Genomic DNA, 18,187 nt, shown 5'->3' on the forward strand with positions numbered 1-18,187 from the left:
AAATCCACCTTAGCCTGCATTTGAAGTTCTAACGCTCTCTTTATCATCTCAGCTATGTTTTGGAGTTCCACCTCCTTTGCATCCAACTCCCTCTTTACGTCCCCCAATTGAGATATGAATGTTGCCTTCTTTGATTCCCTCTCAGCAATTAGTGTTGCCCATTCTTTCTTCAAAGCTAATTGCTGCACGGCTAGATTGGCATCTACTACGACTAATCTGGTAGCTATATCCTCTCGAACTCTTGCTGCTGCTACCTGATCTGCCTCACTCCTTTGTAGAGCATAGTACACCTCTTGATACACTTGTACTATCTCTCATGTCAAGTACTCAACTTTGTTCTCTACTATAGGCTCCTTAGTAATCCAGTCATGCTGCATCTCAGGGGTCTCTGTGTTCGGCCATCCCTGTGCCTCGAAACATATTGAGAAGGCCATTAGACAACCAACCTGCATGAATGACAAAACTTGCTCTAACTCCCGTACTGCCTCCAAAGCATGTGTTTGTGCTGAAATCACTATTTGGCGACCTCGAGTCACCATGTCCACTAAGTACGTCTCGATATCCTCTCCTATAGCTTCCGAGGGGCCTAATGATGTGGGGTGCTCCATGGCCATTGTTGCCTCTACTGCTTCTAACATCCTCTCCGTAGTACTCCCTATCGAAGGTAGGGGTGGTGGCTCAACTGCAATGGTAGGATGACTCTCCTCTGGTGGGGCTAGAGGATCCATCGCTTGAGATACTTCTCTCATAGGTGAGAGAGTGGTAGATGTCGGTATTACTGGTCTAATGCTGAATCTCCTACTCAAGTATGTGCTCAAGTCCCGCTCACTTAAGTCCTGTGCTATATAGCACCCTCACTGGTAGCCAATAATGCACTACCTATCGTGACCACCGCATCAGATCCCACTAGCTCCAGTTTGACTTGTGGTGTCCTCGAACTCTCAGGAACCTCTTGTGCCGCTAACTCCATCACCTCATCTGGCAAGGCTGTCGTCAGTGATGGGTGGGACTGTTTAAACTATAGCCACGACCTCCGTAATAGTCGGAGTTGCTACAGTCGACTGAGCCGCTATTGTGACAGGGGTCATCACTACTGGCAGTCCGAGTTGTCCAAATCTTGGAATGTGTGTGCACTGTGTACCCACATGAACCAAATGTGCTGTCGCTGAGAGTGCAGGCTGTGGGAATAGAAACGGTGTTGCCATAATAATGTCCACCTCTTCGTCATCCTCTTCCTCCTCTCCGTCAATCTCACTATCGTCAGATGATGTCTCCTGCCGATTGCTATTAGTATTCCCATGCTCTGAACCTACGTCCAAGTCTTGTTTGGGTTGCTTCTACCCGATCGTGGCCTTCTGGCCACCTAGTGTGTCTAAGTGTCTCCACTGCATGATGGGGGGCTCACTAGGCATGAGCGTGCTAGGCTTGACCGCCATCCTGTTGAGAGGAATCATTCACGCTGTCGCTTCCAGGAATAACCCAATAGTGTAGTGGGGCATGTAGAATGTCCTGTGCTAAAGTGTCATGAACTCATACATTCTTTCCGCCAGTAGTGCGGCCCAGTTGTACACTCTTCCATTCAGGATCCCATTCATCATCGCACCCTGTGAAAATGAGATATCAGACGCGTGGCTTGATCTTGTGAGCCTACTCTTCACCAGGTCCATGAGGCAACGCCAATGCCCTTCCTAGATGTTAGGCTTCTGCAGTCCTTTTCCCTTTGAAGTGTCCATTAGGGCTTCTTTTTCTGCCCGTGACAGTTCATTGCATACAAGCTCTATTAACTGCGCCTTCACCTCTTGATTTAACTTCTTTAGTTTGTTATCAATTTTCCTCCCTCCCTATGCATGGGTAGGCATTCCAAATACCCGCGTGAAGTCCAGTGCCCTGAAAGAGATTGCCAAGTCATGCCTGAGATAGGAAAATGAACTGGTTTTGGAGAACCGGTCATAGGTCTCTACCATCGTGCGTAAAGACCCTCATAATCATGAATCTAAAACACTGGCATTTGTATCGCCCACTCTACGTGCGCCTTCTTGATACTATTCTTCACTGGATGATTCGCAGGAGTATCTTGCCACCATTCCCTATAGTCAACTCCATTCAGGCCTTTGAAAGAAATATTCTGTGGTGTGAGGTGCACTGGTGTAGCCACCAGCTGTGCTGCCTGTTTGCCCTTCTTTTTGCTTGTGCTTGTGCCTCCTGCAACACGAACACTTGAAGGCAATGTCTTCACATTTTGATTCATCTTTGTGCTGGTGGCTGAGTCTTCTTCCAATTTTTCTTCCAAGCTCTCTTCGCTGCTGACTGCATAATAGTCTGCTCTTTTCTCTTTTTGTGTGGAGAAAAATGGTTAGGGTGTTTTGCTTCAATTTTGTTAGACCTGTCCTGAACGCTCTTGCCAGCTATGTTTGTTCGCCTCCTCCTTTGTTAGTACGGTAGCTATTTTCCTTTGTTTGAAATGTCAATGCTTGTTGTATGACTCATGCTTTGCCTTTTTAATGTTTTGCTGCCTTTTGGTGTGTACGTGAGCTTCTCAAAATGGTTCAAGCTGTACGACGTACGGTACTTTAACACCCGTTTTTCTGTTTTGTGTGGTTGTACGATATCATGGTTATCTGCCTTGTACGACCGTACATTATCCTGTTCTAATGTCCATACGATATGACTTTGTTGCTCTGTCTCTCTCCTCATGCTCGCTCATTGTGCTTGCAGGAATGCTTTCTGTGATTTTGAAGCCATACGGTTTGTGCACTAGAGACCGTACGGTGATTTATTGTAGTGATCTTCTCTCCCTTTGTGACTGTATGGTGGTTCTTCTCATTCATGGTCGTGACTCTATGGCTCTCTCTCTCTCTCTCACTTGGCCGTACGGTGCACGTCTTGGCTTTTAATTCTCTTGAGGCCATATAGAAGAATTGGCATGTCCATATGGTATTGTTTCCCCCTTGCTTGGTTTCACGTGTGCTGGGTTTGAAGTTGTGTTGGTAAACAAATTGTCCTCTTTAAATTAACTCTTTGAATGCCCAATATTTGTGAACAATAACTGATTACAACACTTGGGAAACTACACTAAGCAACTGATTTCCCTTTGAATTTATAGGTACAACTCCCTTGAGTTTGTGATTTGCAAAGAATTTGTTTATTTCTAATTCTAAGATGGGGTATGTTCTTGACTAGAGAATAGGAGAGGAAAACCAAGTTAGGCCTAGACAGGAATTAACTCAGGCTAGAATTGAGGTCTTAGTACTATCCAAATTTGTGAATCCATGCATCTTATGAAGCCACGGGATTCGATGATGCAGTAATGAACTCTCTCTCTCTCTCTATATATATGAATTAGATACTTTAACTGAATGCCTTCAACTCTAAAATGCAAGGAAATAGCTTAAGAAATAAAACTTGGAAATAATCTCTTTTAACCTCTTCAATACTATGATTATCTTCGGTTTGCTGTATTAAACAGGGGAACAAAAGCTATGTTTGTCCCTTAATTCAATTCAATTCAAAGAGACGCTTCTAACTAAAACGAGCAATGGAACGGTAAATAATTGATATGAAACACATTCAATTTGTCTCTACAATATGAAGTATCTCATACCAAAAATTAACTGACCTTTCGTTAATATTTCAATCAAGTACATATAGGACTCTGAGATGAACTGTTACAAAAAGTAGCTGAATCAGTTCTTCTCAAAAATAACAAATGGCAAGAAGCCAATTATCAGTTACAATTTCACATTAGAACACAAAAAGAGCGGGAGAAATATCAGTTCGCTTTCTTCCCTTCCTCTGATTTTGCCTTATAGGCCTTGGCAGTGACAATGATTGGGATGAGCTCCTCGTGTCTGTGGATGTGGACGTTGTTGTATCTAAGGAGCCGCTTGGAGTGCTCTCTGGCCAAGTCTTTGATTGCATTCAACTGTTCTTGCATTTCCTCCATCGCCATGTGTATGCATCCACCAAGCCGTTGGAGATCTGACACTTTGTCCTGATGGCTCTCTATTAATTTATCCAAGTAGTTGGAGAAAGTCTTTTGCATAACAACTCCAACTACTCCTTTCCCTTGTCCACTTGTTTGGGAGTTGGTGTGTAGGCCTTTGAGCAGCTCATAATTCTTATCTTGTTCCTCCTTAACTTGGCTTTTTGTCTTCTATGGCCCTTCCTCTACTGCCGAGCTCATTTCAGCTTTGAATTGCAAGCTCTATTGCCATTCAAACAATGGCTCGTCTCCTTTATGAAGAATCTTGGCTTCTATTTCTTCTTTGGCCTTCATTTGAATGACAACACACAAAGGGGAGATGCAATCTTCACTCGTTGCCTTTTCTGTTGACAGAGTAGCTTGGTTAGCTAGGATGTTATCTTTCTCCATCTCAAGCCTCAGCACGACATTGCCTAATTGTTCTATAACCATAAGTCCTTTAGACTTGAGTTTTTCACTCCACTTCCTACCGATTTGTCCAAAATGATTGTCTTCTTGCACTTGAGAGATGATTGCCTGAATATCCGTAGCTATGGGATCATTGGTGGGTGGTACTCCCGAAACACTTGCTAACAGGGCAACCAATTGCCTGATGAAGCAGTTGAGCTCATGGATTTCTACCTTCATCCTGACTTTGGCAAGCTTGAGGCCCTCAAGCTTCTCTTCTATTACTTCATTAGTTGATTTCCACAAGCCCACTTTGGTGTCATGCTTGACCTCTCCTAGGTCTAGAGACTGCAACGTGAAGTCAGCTGTAGTTAGGTCTTCAATCCTACCATCTTTAGTTGGCTTAGCAATCTCCATAGTTAGGTGCCCTATGTCTAGGTCTCGGCCGAGGATAGACAAGGTTTTCTGCTTCTTTACTTTGTTCAATGCTGATCCAGAGTGGATGGCTAAGGATAGAGTCTCTTTGTTCCAAGCTCCATCCTCTATCCTTTTCCTCTTTCTCTGTAAAGTATTCTTGAGCCATGACTCGGTGCTGAATACTTTGGATGCAGTCCCTAGTGTATCTACATTGAACATTTTCCTCTTAACAGGAGTTAAGGCCTTTGATGATGAGGAGAGAGGATTTCTTGGGGCAAGGGAAATGAATTTCGGAGCTTTAGATACCTTTTTTGCTTTAGATGTCTTCTTTACTGCTTCGTCCAACTTCGTGGATTCACTTTCGCTGCTTCCACCATCTCCAAGATCAACCACTTGTATTTGGGGGCTACTTGGTAGGAGTAGTGTCGCACTTATAGATGGGATTGGACTGTTGGGGGATGGTAGAGCCACTGTGACTGCAGTGTCTTTTAGTTCTTCAGCTTTCTTCCTCTTGGCTTCTGCCGCTTTTCCGATCACGGGTACTGAACCATCCTGACAAGTTTTATCTATGGGATGTTCTTGTCAGGAGGTTGATCACCTCCTTCGGCTGGTTGAGCGGGTCCTTGACTGAGAGGCAAAATTGTGCCTGAAGCACCGCTATGGGAAGATGAAGTAGCTGCTACATTTGGGGAAGGCTAAGCAGATGCGCCTTTGCTTCTACTTCGTTGTGCCCTGGTCCACTCGACCCACTTCCCGGTTCTCTTGTAAATTCTTGCCATCATCACGTCTAGGTTTTCTATGACATCTTCAAATGGCTTAGATTTTATAGAAGTTTTCCTTAACTTGGTCAAATAAGTAGTGCTATACATATTTTGACCATCATCCTCAACTCCATCCACATCTATATTTACCTTATAGAGCTTAACGTGATCTACTGTTAATCTTGCGAAAGTGCGATCACGGCTTTCAAATTTGTCTTTGCAATCGGCCCATTAATCTTCGAGGTGCTAATGTGCTTTATGACGCTCCCAATTTGCAGGATGTCCTTAGCATATCCATTGGGGTTGAACATAGGTCCCAAGACCTCATACATATCCAACTTGTACTTCTTCTCAAAGACCTTCATCATATTCTTGGCATCTGACTGGTTGTCACAACTGAATGCTTCAACCTTCATGGGGAACTCGTATCCTTTCTTCTTTAGACTTACACTCAAGATGTTCACTTGCAGAGCTTGTCGGATGATCTCTACCAAGACTATCATATCATCAGGATGTCTTGGCAGCTTCAGAGGAAATCCATCGATAGCTGCAAGACGTAGGTAAGAAAAAGATGAGAACTGAATAAAATAACAACCAAATTGACTAATGGCGGTCATGGCTTTAGGGGCGAATCTCCTTTTTGGGCACACTTGTAGTTCCCTGCAAATTCTCATACTAAACATGTCATCCACTTTTACATAATCTGCATAACTATTGTGTAGCTAGAGACATGGATAAAATTCATAGGACTTGACATTATCAGAGAAGTTGTCTATGCGTGGAAGACCAGGCCATAATTGTAAAGATGCCAGCATATAAATCAGGAATGAAGACATAAAATGAATTGTAAAACTTGGTCGCCTGGAGAGCATTGGACAGAATCTCACTTACCTCTTGCGCTTAATCAATATACTGTGTATCTAAGCATATAACCTGAACCAAAAAGAAGTATTGTTCAACAAAATTTAGGGCTTCTACTTTACCTCTTAATCTATGCAGGAGAACTAAGATGTCAATTATCTCTGGTTTGAGGTTGGTTCCAAACAAAGTCTTGGGGACTTTTCGCTTATCATTTCGTGGCTTCTGGAACCATGTTTGCATGATCTGCTTCCTCGAAATCATCTTCTTTGCCGAGAATTCTGAAATGGCCCACTGACGGTTAGGTCATAAAACTCTTCCCGTTCTGGCATACAGAGTCAATTCACCACCGTTTGCCTGTCAGTCGAAATCAATATAGAGTCATTAGGCAGAACTATCTGCTTTGTTTTCGGATTGTAATGGTGATTGCATTCATAAATGAGTTTTGGGGCTTGAACTGCAACCGAGAAACCAACGGCTTCGACCAAACCACATCCTCAAAGCTTCTTAGTGATGGGATGAATGCATTTAGACTTTACCCTCCTTTGGAAGTTTGCCATATCGTAGAAACGAAGGGATGTGTCTGTGAAATTCTGTAGTTGAGACTTGATCTCAGTCAAACCATCAAAACCCGTGAATTTGGTGGCTATAGCTTATAAATGAGATTTCGAATTGAAAAATGAATAAGACAACAGTCACTACAATCATTGGCTTATCAAAGATACACATACTGATAAAAATGAGAAATCAAAGAAACAAGGTAACTCATTCAACTGCTTGTGATTTTTTATACAAGAACCTCGATTCATCCGTTATACTTCAGAATTCACGCCACACAAGTGAACTTTAAGGAAATACCTGTTAAAGAGTAAATGCAAAGATCCAACGGACATTTAAAAGTCTTTTCACTGTTCCGTTAGATATAATGGTAACTTTCCATTAATACGTTATTTACTTTTCTAATTTCCTCTTAGTTTTAGAAAGTTGCCTTTGGGGTACTCCGTTGATGAAAATCTGCAAAGTGAGGTTCTGGCCATATCTTCTTTCCGCAATCGTTTGTTTTGTTCCAATATCATTCTGACATATACCAGATCCAATCATGGGAGCCAAATTTCACTTGTTGACCCAATTTCTGTGCGTAATTGGAAAGTTGTCTACATGGGTTAGAAACTTGCCGAAGAGGAGGCAAGTTCCGATTTTCCACCCACGATTCCTTATCGGTTGAGTCTTTGACAAATATATTTCTGACTATTAATGATGTTTAGTTAAGGTGCATGGATCCACTTGGATGCCACTTAGCATTTTGTATTTTGCTTTTATCCGTCTTGTGGAAAGTCGTCTTCATGGTTGAAAACCTGCTGAAGAGAAGACAGACTGAGGTTTTCCGCCAAGGCTTAGTATTTGGGCTATAATGAATCCAAATTATGTTAAGGAGTTTGATCCCAAGTTCAAACATCAATTCGCCTTAAAATCCACACTCTTTGAACCTTGTTAAACTAGATATGTCTCCAAGCGAGCCCTCGCGGAAAATCGCCTTCAGGGGTTGAAAACTTGCCGTGGAGAAGGCAACACAGGATTTACCGCCAATGTATTTTATTCACCATTCATAAGTTGCGAGCTAGTGTTGTGAAGACATGTGAATTTTAGAGAACTTTCAAGATCATGGGAATAAAATAGTGAACTTGCTTCATCTATAATGAATGAAAATTGATCTCTATTGGATTGGGTACTAAACTTACTCGACAAATTACAAGACAAAATTAAAACCCGCCTAGCCGAGAAAGAGAAGATGTATGAGGAAAATCCGATTGAGACCGCCTAGCTTTTAGGAATCTAGACCTGGACTCAAACAGTTCGGGAATGAGAGTGACTTCATCTAAAACATAGAACTCACTTTTGCCAATTGATTAAAAAAACAAAAGTGGGGCAATAGTCCATACAGTGCTATGGCCATACGTTGTGTCACATTTTCATAATTGGATTATGCTCTTCAATTGTTAGCCATCTTCTCTGTTTATTGTTATTAATATTTACTTACTATTCTTTACTTTACTCTTATTATTATTATTTACTATTTATTATATATTTATTTTCCATTTGAATTGTTCATCCGGGTCTCCTTATCTTCCTGTTTTCCACTCCACTCATGGTAGATTTTTAACTTCGAACCATTTATGTGATCATTCACTTCCTTTCCATCTAGCGTCCATAATTTAATTGCTCCGTTATCGCCTACTTCACGAATTTTATATGGTCCGACCCACTTCACCTTAAATTCGCCAGGTTTGATTTCATTACTTCCGTTGTATTTCAATACTAATTGACCTGGTTGAATCCTGTTCAGTTTTAAGTGTTTGTCATGCCAAACCTTGTGCCTACACTGTGAAACCTTGGTGGTCCGTTGTGTTTGTAATCTTTGCTCATCTTGCTTACTTATTTTCAATCGCTATTCGCAAACTTGGTACCATGAACTCTGCCGGTACCACAACCTCGTGACCATACATTAACTAAAACAGAGTGTGTCTCGTGATAACTTTGTAAGAGGTACGGTATGCCTATAATGCCTATGGCAACTTATCCTCCCAATCTTTACCTTCAGCTACACAAGATTTGTAAATTACTGCAACTAAGATTTTGTTTGTTGATTCCGCATGCCTGTTTGCTCCCGGGTAGCATGGGCTTGATAGGGAATGATAGATTTTGAATTCCATGGTGATTAGTTGGATGACATGGTTGACAAAATGTGCCCCATAGTCGCTTGTTGACTATATCGAAATTCCGTACCTTGTAATGATCTACTTGTAGATAAATCTCGCTATGCTCAGTGCAGAGTTGTCTTGTAGGGCTCATGCTTCTACCCATTTCGTAAGGTACTCAGTTGCTACTACAATGTAGTTGCATCTTCAGGCTTTGCTTACCTTCAGTGTCCTGACAAAGTCTAGCCCCCACCGTTCGAATAGTTCTTGCGCATGTGAGGGGTTCAGAGGCATAAAATCCCTTTCTATTGGTTTCCTGGCTCTCTAGCATGTGTCATGTGCAACAACCCACTCCTTGGTGTCGTTGTCCACAGTTGGCCACCACAATCCTACGAGAAGTATCTTACGCGTAGTTGTGTCCAGCTTCATATTTCCTCCTGTGGGCCCTTCATGTGCTTCTTTCAATACTTTCGATATTTCTTCCTCCAGAACACATCGTTGTAAAATTTGGTCGGGTCCCATCTTGTATAGCAACTAGTTGATCGACTAGAACGTTCAACTTCTCAGCATGAGTTTCCTCTCGTTTGGTGGCATTTCTCTAGGAAATTGCCCTGTTGAAAGATAATCCCCGATACTCACTTACCAAGATGGTAGTACAACGATTTGAAATAGTTGAGAGTTCGGAAAGTCATCATTGATTCCCTCTGAAGGTTCTCCCAACTTGATCCTGGATAGATCATCTGTGCTCACGTGGCTTTTCTCGGGCCGTACGACAATTTTAAATGTGAATTCCTGCTAGAGCAGTAACCATCTACTTATTAGTCCTTGAATGATTAGTTTTTTACGAGATACAGTAAGGCGTGATGGTCTTTGTAGAACACGAATGGGGTCGCTAGTAAGTAGTGTTTAAACTTCTGTATGACATACACCATTCTGAGAGCCTCCTGCTACATTGTGCTATAATTCTTTTCTCCTTTTGATAGGAGTCTACTTGCGAAGTACATCAGGTGGTCCAATCTGTGATCACCTGTCTGCACCAATGTTGCTCCGATTGTGTAGTTTGATGCATTGACATGTACATGGAACTCCTTGTCCCAATTTTGATAAGTCAAAATAGGTGCTGTGGCTAATCGTGTTTTCAATCCCCAAAAGGCTTCATCCTGCTTTGTTTCCCATTTGTGGAGTTCTCCCTTGCAAGTTAGCTTGTCGAGAGGGTAAGATATTCTTGCAAAGTTTTTAATAAACCTCCGATAATACCCTGTGTGCCCTAGGAATAATTTTTACTTGAGCCACGTCTATCGAGGGTGGCATTTCGAGAATCACTTGGACCATTTTCGGATTTGTCTTTAATCCTGCCTTGCACATGATGTATCCCAATAGTTTTCCTTGAGGTACCATAAATCTGCACTTCTTAGGGTTTAGTGCTAGTCATGCCCACCTGCATCTTTTCATACATTCCTTAAGTGCAGTCAAATGTTTGTCCTCCGCACTGAAAAATTGACCAATCATCCAAGAATGCTTTGAAATTTCCTACTGATATCTTGTCGAAGATGTGCAGGATGATTCTTTGAAACATTGTCGGGGCATTGCATACACCGAACGACATTTGGTTGTAGGCGTACACTCCATCTTCTACCACGAAGGTTTTTTTGAGCTTATCTTCCTTTGTGATGGATATTTGGTTGTAATTGGAAAATCCATCCATGAATGAATATATTTCATGCCTCGCAACTTCCTCCAAAATACCATTAGTAAATGGTATCAGGAATGGATCCTTAATTATTACTGCATTCAAACATCAAAAGTCTACACATATATGAGTGGTATCCTTTTTCATTGATATCACAATTGGGGATGCCCACTCGTCTGTACCTGAAAAATAATGCCTGCCTCAAGCATTTGGTTAATCTCGTCTGTGACCTGTGCGACATAGTTTTTGTTCATGTGGTATGGTCGCTTCCGTACGAGTACTGCCCCTTGTATCAGTGGGATGTGGTGGACACACAATTCTGGCGGTACTCCCTTCAGGTCTTTGTATGTCCATGCAAAAACATTGTTATACTCCATGAATATCTTAAATGCTGCCGCTTTGAAAATTGGATTCTAGTCGTCTCCCGCAAATATGTTTTTTGGATTAGCCTCGTCCCCTAAGTTCATCGTGTTTACCATGGGTTCTTCGTATTTAATATGCTTATCGTCGCTGAATGTACGTGTTGGTGTTTCATCTATTTGCACCTCTCCTTTGACTTCTCTATATTCCGTTGGAAATTTGTTCTTTTCCTCTCCCTTACTTCCTTCTTCTACCCCTAACATGTGACAACTCCAAAAGAGTTCATAGTCCTCCATTTGCCAATGGAGTAAGCCATTCACCGAGTCCAAGTTGTCATCGTCAGACCCTCCTTCCAACTTTAGGATTCCTTCTTTGTTGGGTTCCATTCTTTCTTTCCTTTGTCGTCTCTTTCTTCACCTTCGGAACGCGACAACGTTGCATCTTCTCTCACCATCTGGGTGTGTAGATCAATTACGAATCTACAACCTCCTCTCTCCATGGACAGAGTGTTCTTTTTCTAGTCGTGTTTTACCTTTGCTTGCACCAGCCAACCCATTTCGAGGATGGCATTGTAACCTTTCCTTTTCAACGGAATGAACATGAAGTCGAGTAAGAAGGGTTGTGTCCTAATCGTTACAGGTTGCGCCAGTAGAGTTCCGAGGGGTTTGATTTTGTGTTGATCAGCAGTAAGCAGTTGGAATGTAGGCAGCCATAGGGTAGGTTGTCCCAACTTCCATGTTTCTTCAGGCAATACATTTACGCTTGACCCTCCGTCTACAATGGTGTCTGTGAGGATAGTTTCGAGAATACCCATCTCAACTACTGCAAGGTGTCTTCTTGTGTTTAGCGCAAGTAGCATTGGGTCTAATTTGCTCATTTCGCTTCCACCTTGCGCGTTCTTCCCTAGATCTTCCACCGCCTTCAGGGATGGCATCATGTTTAAGATTGCAGTTTGTAACTGAGGCATTGCAAGAAGGTCGTTCAATTTCATGGGAACCTCAGCTTGCATTACTTGCCGTATGATGTTTTGTTCTGCCCAATTCCTCCTTGATATGCTGACAATGTTCTTTATTTGCGATTTTTCGGCCTCCATCTCTTTTTCTATTTCCGTTTTTGCTTGTTGCATCCTTTTCTTTTCTTCTTTCGGATCCGCATGGTCAATAGGTTCACCTTGGGTTTAGGACATTTGAAGTCATTGTGGTCTCTAGGACCACACAATTTGCACAATAGTTGTGGTGTTCCTTTTGTAGTACAGTCTTTGGTGAAGTGGCCCTAGAGGTTGCACACACGACATTGTATCATTGGTTGTCTAGTAGGATGGTATTGTATCTAGCTACAACCCCCCATTATTGTTGTTATTATTGTCGCTGCCTCATCCGCGTCAGTTATTATTTTAATACCCTCCTGAGGTTGTCATGTCATTGTTTATATTTGTTCTTGCTCCCGAGATGGACCCTTCTTGCATTAGTAGCACTTGTTGGTGTCCCTTTGTTTTCATATTGAATGGGCATTCCTTGGTGGAATGTCCCACAATCTGGTAGATATCGCAAAATGGGTTCTTAGTGCAAGAGCCCTTTGTGTGGCCCTCCTCCTTGTGATCCGTACACTATAGTTCCCCTTCTCTCGTTTGGCCAGGGTTCTTTTTTATGTTTCTAAATTCTTTCATCATATGTAGCATTTCCTTTTGTAATACCCAGACCTTTTTAGTGGATTCCTCATCGCTGCTTTCGGAGGATGAGTCTTCCGAATCCGACAATTTATCTTTCTTCTTTTTGTTGGTTTTGTGGTTGCTCTCTAAGTCCATTGTGCGATTATATGCCTCAATGTATGATGTTGGGGGTACTATTTTCATCTTTCTCCGTAGTGTCGGTCATAAGCCTTTGACGAACCATCTTTTCTTCAACCTGTCTGGTGGTTTGCTTTCCATTTTTCCTACCAGCTCCTTCAGTCTCCTCTCGTATATGCCGACTGTTTCATTCTTTCCCTATTCTGTACTGCAAATTACCGCTACAATCTCATTGTTCTCTGAGTAGTTGGAACTCTGTTGTAAATTCCTTCTTAACATCCGTGCGTGTAGTTAGCTTCTTCGGGTCGATGTCTGAAAACCAATCGATTGCTACACATCGTAGGGTAGCTGGAAATAGTCGGATCTAGTCATCTTGGTCCGTTACGCCATTTGCACTCCAGATTGTTTCACACGTTTTACAATGTCGAATTGGATCGACTGTCCCATCGCCATTAAATTTTGGTAGTTTTTCCTTTGGCCTTGCCATTGTTAACTTCTTTTGTATTTGTTGTACTTGTTGCACACCCGTGCTATTCTGCATACCTGCATTTTTTAGCACAACCGTGCTACTTCGTACAATTGTGTTACTTTGGATTACTGCGTTACTTTGTGGTGTGAATAGGTCTTCTACAAGCGAAGTTGTTCGATTCTCAACCTATATCTGTTCGTTTGGTGTATCGGGAACGAAGAGTTCACCCCATGCTCATGCTCCTTTGGCATCTCGAGCTGTGTGGATTCCTTCTCTTCTGTCCGGATTCTCTATCCTTGGCATATACAAGTTTAGGAACTCCTCCCCTGTCTCTTGCACTAGATTCAAATCTTTGTCTCATCTCCTCAAGCAAGTCCTCAGCACTCCTCAGTCTGCTAGGTGAATGCACTCCGTTGGTTTGTGCTCCTTCACCACTTCGGTGCATGTTGGCAAGTTGTTGAAACTTCTGCCTTTGCTCCACTTGCTATGTGAGAATTAATACTTCCCGTGCTGTGCATACATCATTTTTTTCTTTTATTTTATTTCGATCTTTATTGAGAAAATTCGGCATTAATCTTTATAACACATCTTTTGTACTAGGTTTGACAGGCAATGGCGTCAAATTTACCGTATAGGGTAAACGGATAATTGTTGCACTAAGATACTAGAATGTAACATTGAACACATTAGTACTTTATTCATATAAGCAAATATACAATCACGAGTACAATGATGCTTCATAATTCCATTTGGACGATGTACATATTTCTCACGAAGGGGTGACTCAACCATCATGCAGCCTTTTAGACACTAACTAATCCCATCGGCTATAATATAGTTTTACTGACAACATCCTAATGTTTACCGTACAGGGTAAATGGATAATTATTGAATGAAGACACTAGAATGTAACACATAACACAATAGTACTTTATTCATATAAGCAGATATACAATCAGGAGTACAATGATGCTTCATAATTCCATTCAAACAATGTATAGATATCTCCTGAAGGTGTGCCTCAACAATCGCACAGCCTTTTGGACACTAACTAATCCCGTCGGCTATAATATGGTTTTACTGACAATAGTGCTAGGAGTTAACGTGGTTCCTACTAGTTTGAATAATTCTTACCAAAATCGATTGATAAATTCACTATCCTTGTCGTTAATTATATTTTGTGTGAGTCCATGGAGTCTAAATACTTCTTTGCAAAATAGTTTCGCTATCTAATGTGCTGATGAATCTGACGTGCTGGTCAATTGTCAATTTGTTTTTGCATGTTTACTTGAACACCCTTACCTGAATCTGAACTGGTAACTTAGGTTCTAGTGTGTTCACCATTATGGTCACTTGTGAACATACTTTAGATGTTTATGATAATTTAAAGAGCTCTTTAGTCGATGATTTAACCTCCAAACATAACAAGTTGGGATTTGTTTATACATAATGAAAATTTAGAAAGGAAATTGAAGTATTTTATCATCATTTGTCCTCGGTACTTCTTTTGTATCTTTTAGACGGATCAGGCCATTATTTCTCATGAAAGATATTTAATAAATGTTTTTATATCTCTCCACTAATTTCAATTTAGCTTTCTATGTTTCACAAAATATTTCTCATAAAATCATATTTCCTTTATTTTTATAACTTGGAATAGCTTTTTCACATTTAGGGGCATCTCTGATTCATATCTAGAATTTCTAGTTATCTTTTTGCTGTATAGTTGAAGACTTGAGCTCAGCATTATCTTGGCGCCTACAAAATGGATGCTGCCATTAAACCAAGTATCCTTTGGCAATTTCTAGTTATCTTCATTGTTCTATTTTCTAAATGTTTTTCATGGCTTAAAAATTAACTTTTAGGGCTTTTTCAGTTGTATGCTCCATATCTTCTTGTTATAAAACTAATCCTATCTGGTCTCTTTTGTGAAATGTTCACTTATTTGGAGTAGTAAATCCTGAGAAAAGATGTACATTCCTTCTAAGAACTAGTTGTTTTAAAGCATTTTTCTGCAACTGCTCGAGGAGAAGACTTCTCTATTATCTAGGGTAGTATAATGCATCGTGGCATCAAGATGTTATTCCTTTAATTGTTTTCAATCTGGTCATTGCAGTTGCACAATGTTTAACTATGAGTTCCATCTTTGTTTGCTAGTGTTTGTAATCTTTGGAATGGGATATAACAATAATGTTATAGTCAATTAGTTGTTTTCAATCTGGTCATTGCTGTGGCACAATGTTTAACTACGAGTTCCATTTTTGTTTGCTAGTGTTTGTAATCTTTGGAATGGGATATAACAATAATGTTATAGTCAATTGGTTGCTCCTTTTAATGTTTTTTGTGTGTGAATACCTTTTATGAATTTTATTAATGTTGTATTTCCCTTTTACCTTTTTCTTGCTGCAATGCCAATCCAATTGATGTTCATTATGTATTGTCTTTATGTACAGTGGATGGATAAGGAAGGAAGAACACCTCTTATTCTTGCATGTACAAGAGGGGATTTGCTGGAAATGGCTTTAACATTAATCAATTTAGGTGCCAATATGAATTCATATCGACCTGGTAAGAGTCATGTTCAAAGTTTTTAAAGCTCTCTCCTAAGAAGGAATTAACATTTTTGATTGGGAAAAGGACATTTTTTACATGTACATAATTAATAAATCTTAAAGAGCTCATCTTACTAAACTATCAAGTGATGATGCAATTTTGATATGCGTCCAAATGTCCACATAAATTTATATGGGATCTCCTTTCTTGGTTCTGGTCAAACTTCCATGATTTCATAGTTCCACATGATGCGTGCAGTCAGGGAGACCAATTGTTGTAATTTTATTGAACCATTTTGGTTTTGATCTTGTGTTGGACATGTTCTTGAAAGTAATAGATATTGAAAGTTTTCAAAAACCTATCTTTTATTGCTTTTGACACTCAATTCTATCTCATAAATATTAATGCTTTCTTTTTCTATCAAATAATTTCTTTAAAATTTTAGGACAATCTTGAAAAGTCCTTGATTTGGATAGTTTATCCACAATTTTTTTTTTCCAAAGATAATACTGTGTAGAATACATGTGGTAGCTTTTAAATTAAAAATACATTTGAACTGGTAGCTATCAACTACTACTGATTTAGTGGTACGAAATTGACTGAAAGCTGATTTGCTAAAATCAATAGATAAAAAATGTAGTGGATCAGGCCATGTGATAGAAAGAGTTGGGGAGATTTTTGTAAGAAACCATCGTAACTGCATTTGCACTATTGCGATTCACAATCTCACATAATTATATGAATGGTAAAAAATAGGATCAAAACTACAATGAAATAGCTTGATATTGTTTTACAGCACTGATGTTTTATGTGCCACCATTATTGTTGTGTTATAGGATAGCTGACTTGTAATGTCCCCATCTTTAACCTAACAATAAATTAGCAATAAAACGCATATGTGGTCAAGTGGTAACAGACCTTGAGCACCTTAAGATAGCTAGAAGATAGTTAATGGCAAATTCTACACAGCAAGTAAAAGTTCTAGCAGGTGGTTTGCACATTCTTACCATGAAAGTCAAGAAGCATCAAGTTTCATAAGGGAAAATCATGAATCCTTATCAATAAGATAATTTCCTATTTAGCATCATGGAGCACATCAAAGAATGCAATATTGAAATAATTCTAGATCTTGTATTGTAACAACCATCAAACTTAGAACAAAAGCAACGAATAGTTTTTAATGGTTTACCAAAGATTTGAAACTAAATAAAACAGGAAAGGAACAACTATTAACATGCATTTTTTATTTTTGAACAAAAATAATAAGTCCTTACTGTAACATTTCATAAGATATTTGCAAGTAGATTCTTCTCTAAATTACATTTCTTTTGCATCATAATCAAAGTACAGAAAGGAAAGAGTCTTACTTTACATTTAGTAATTGAGTGTCACTGGAACATCTTTAATATCTTTTTGCATTAAGGGTGAAAAGATATCAGTGGGGCATTTAGCCACATATCCATTGATCGTAAATCGATCCTCCCTTTCTCTCTTCCCACTGAAGTGGTTCCAACCCTCCGCAAGGGATGTTAACATGGTTATAACTTATGACAAGTCTATGGGAATTGGTGTAAGATCCTACAAGCCATAGTCGGTCATACCCTATAGCTGCTGCTAACTTAGGATGACACTTGACTAGGGTTGTTTTTGGAGTTTTATGAACTGACTAACACTAGCATTGCTTAGCGTACCTTGGCCAAGGTTTTAAGATGCAAGCACGTCCAGGACGTGTAGTCTAGTTCTCACCCTATCCGACTTGGTTCCACCTCTTAACAAGATTTTTGTTATCTAATTATATAACCATACAAGACCCTTGACATAACTAGTCCTAGTGATTTTTCTCTTGGTATACAATACAAAATGAGGTTCGTATATTCTCATAATTAGAAGTCAGTAATATTGTCCCTTCCTCTGATGCTATCACATGAACAAGGATTAAGTTTTACAGCTCTTACAATGAGACTTCTGGAAAAGTAGGCTTACTAGGCATACCATTTCCACACTTTCCCATGTCACTGCTGTCCATTGCAACCAACAATGTTTGACTATTGATTTTGGTTGATTAGTCAACTAACTAATATTCAAAGTTCAATAATTAAATTAGCCTAAATTAGAATCAACGGCATGCCTTTACCTTAACACTACTTAGTTTGTATAGGGTTAATGCCATCTCTATTACTTCATGCTCTCATGATAGTGCTGCCATCTCTGCAACTTTCATGATTGCA

At 40.1% G+C, this 18,187-nt stretch overlaps 1 protein-coding gene across 1 annotated transcript in view; it reads left to right on the top strand.

The window, feature by feature from the left end:
• The window catches only part of LOC149539252 (putative E3 ubiquitin-protein ligase XBOS34), a 161,323-nt gene that overhangs the window by 46,742 nt on the left and 96,394 nt on the right, over nt 1–18,187 (top strand). Inside the window, exon 3 of the mRNA XM_089800578.1 lies at nt 15,860–15,974. Coding sequence (XP_089656704.1) covers nt 15,860–15,974 — 115 coding nt within the window. The remainder of the gene's footprint in view (nt 1–15,859; nt 15,975–18,187) is intronic.

This window comes from Cupressus sempervirens, chromosome 9 (assembly GCF_028749045.1).
Source record: "Cupressus sempervirens isolate cs-2001-9-10 chromosome 9, ASM2874904v1, whole genome shotgun sequence".
Taxonomy (NCBI): Eukaryota; Viridiplantae; Streptophyta; class Pinopsida; order Cupressales; family Cupressaceae; genus Cupressus; species Cupressus sempervirens.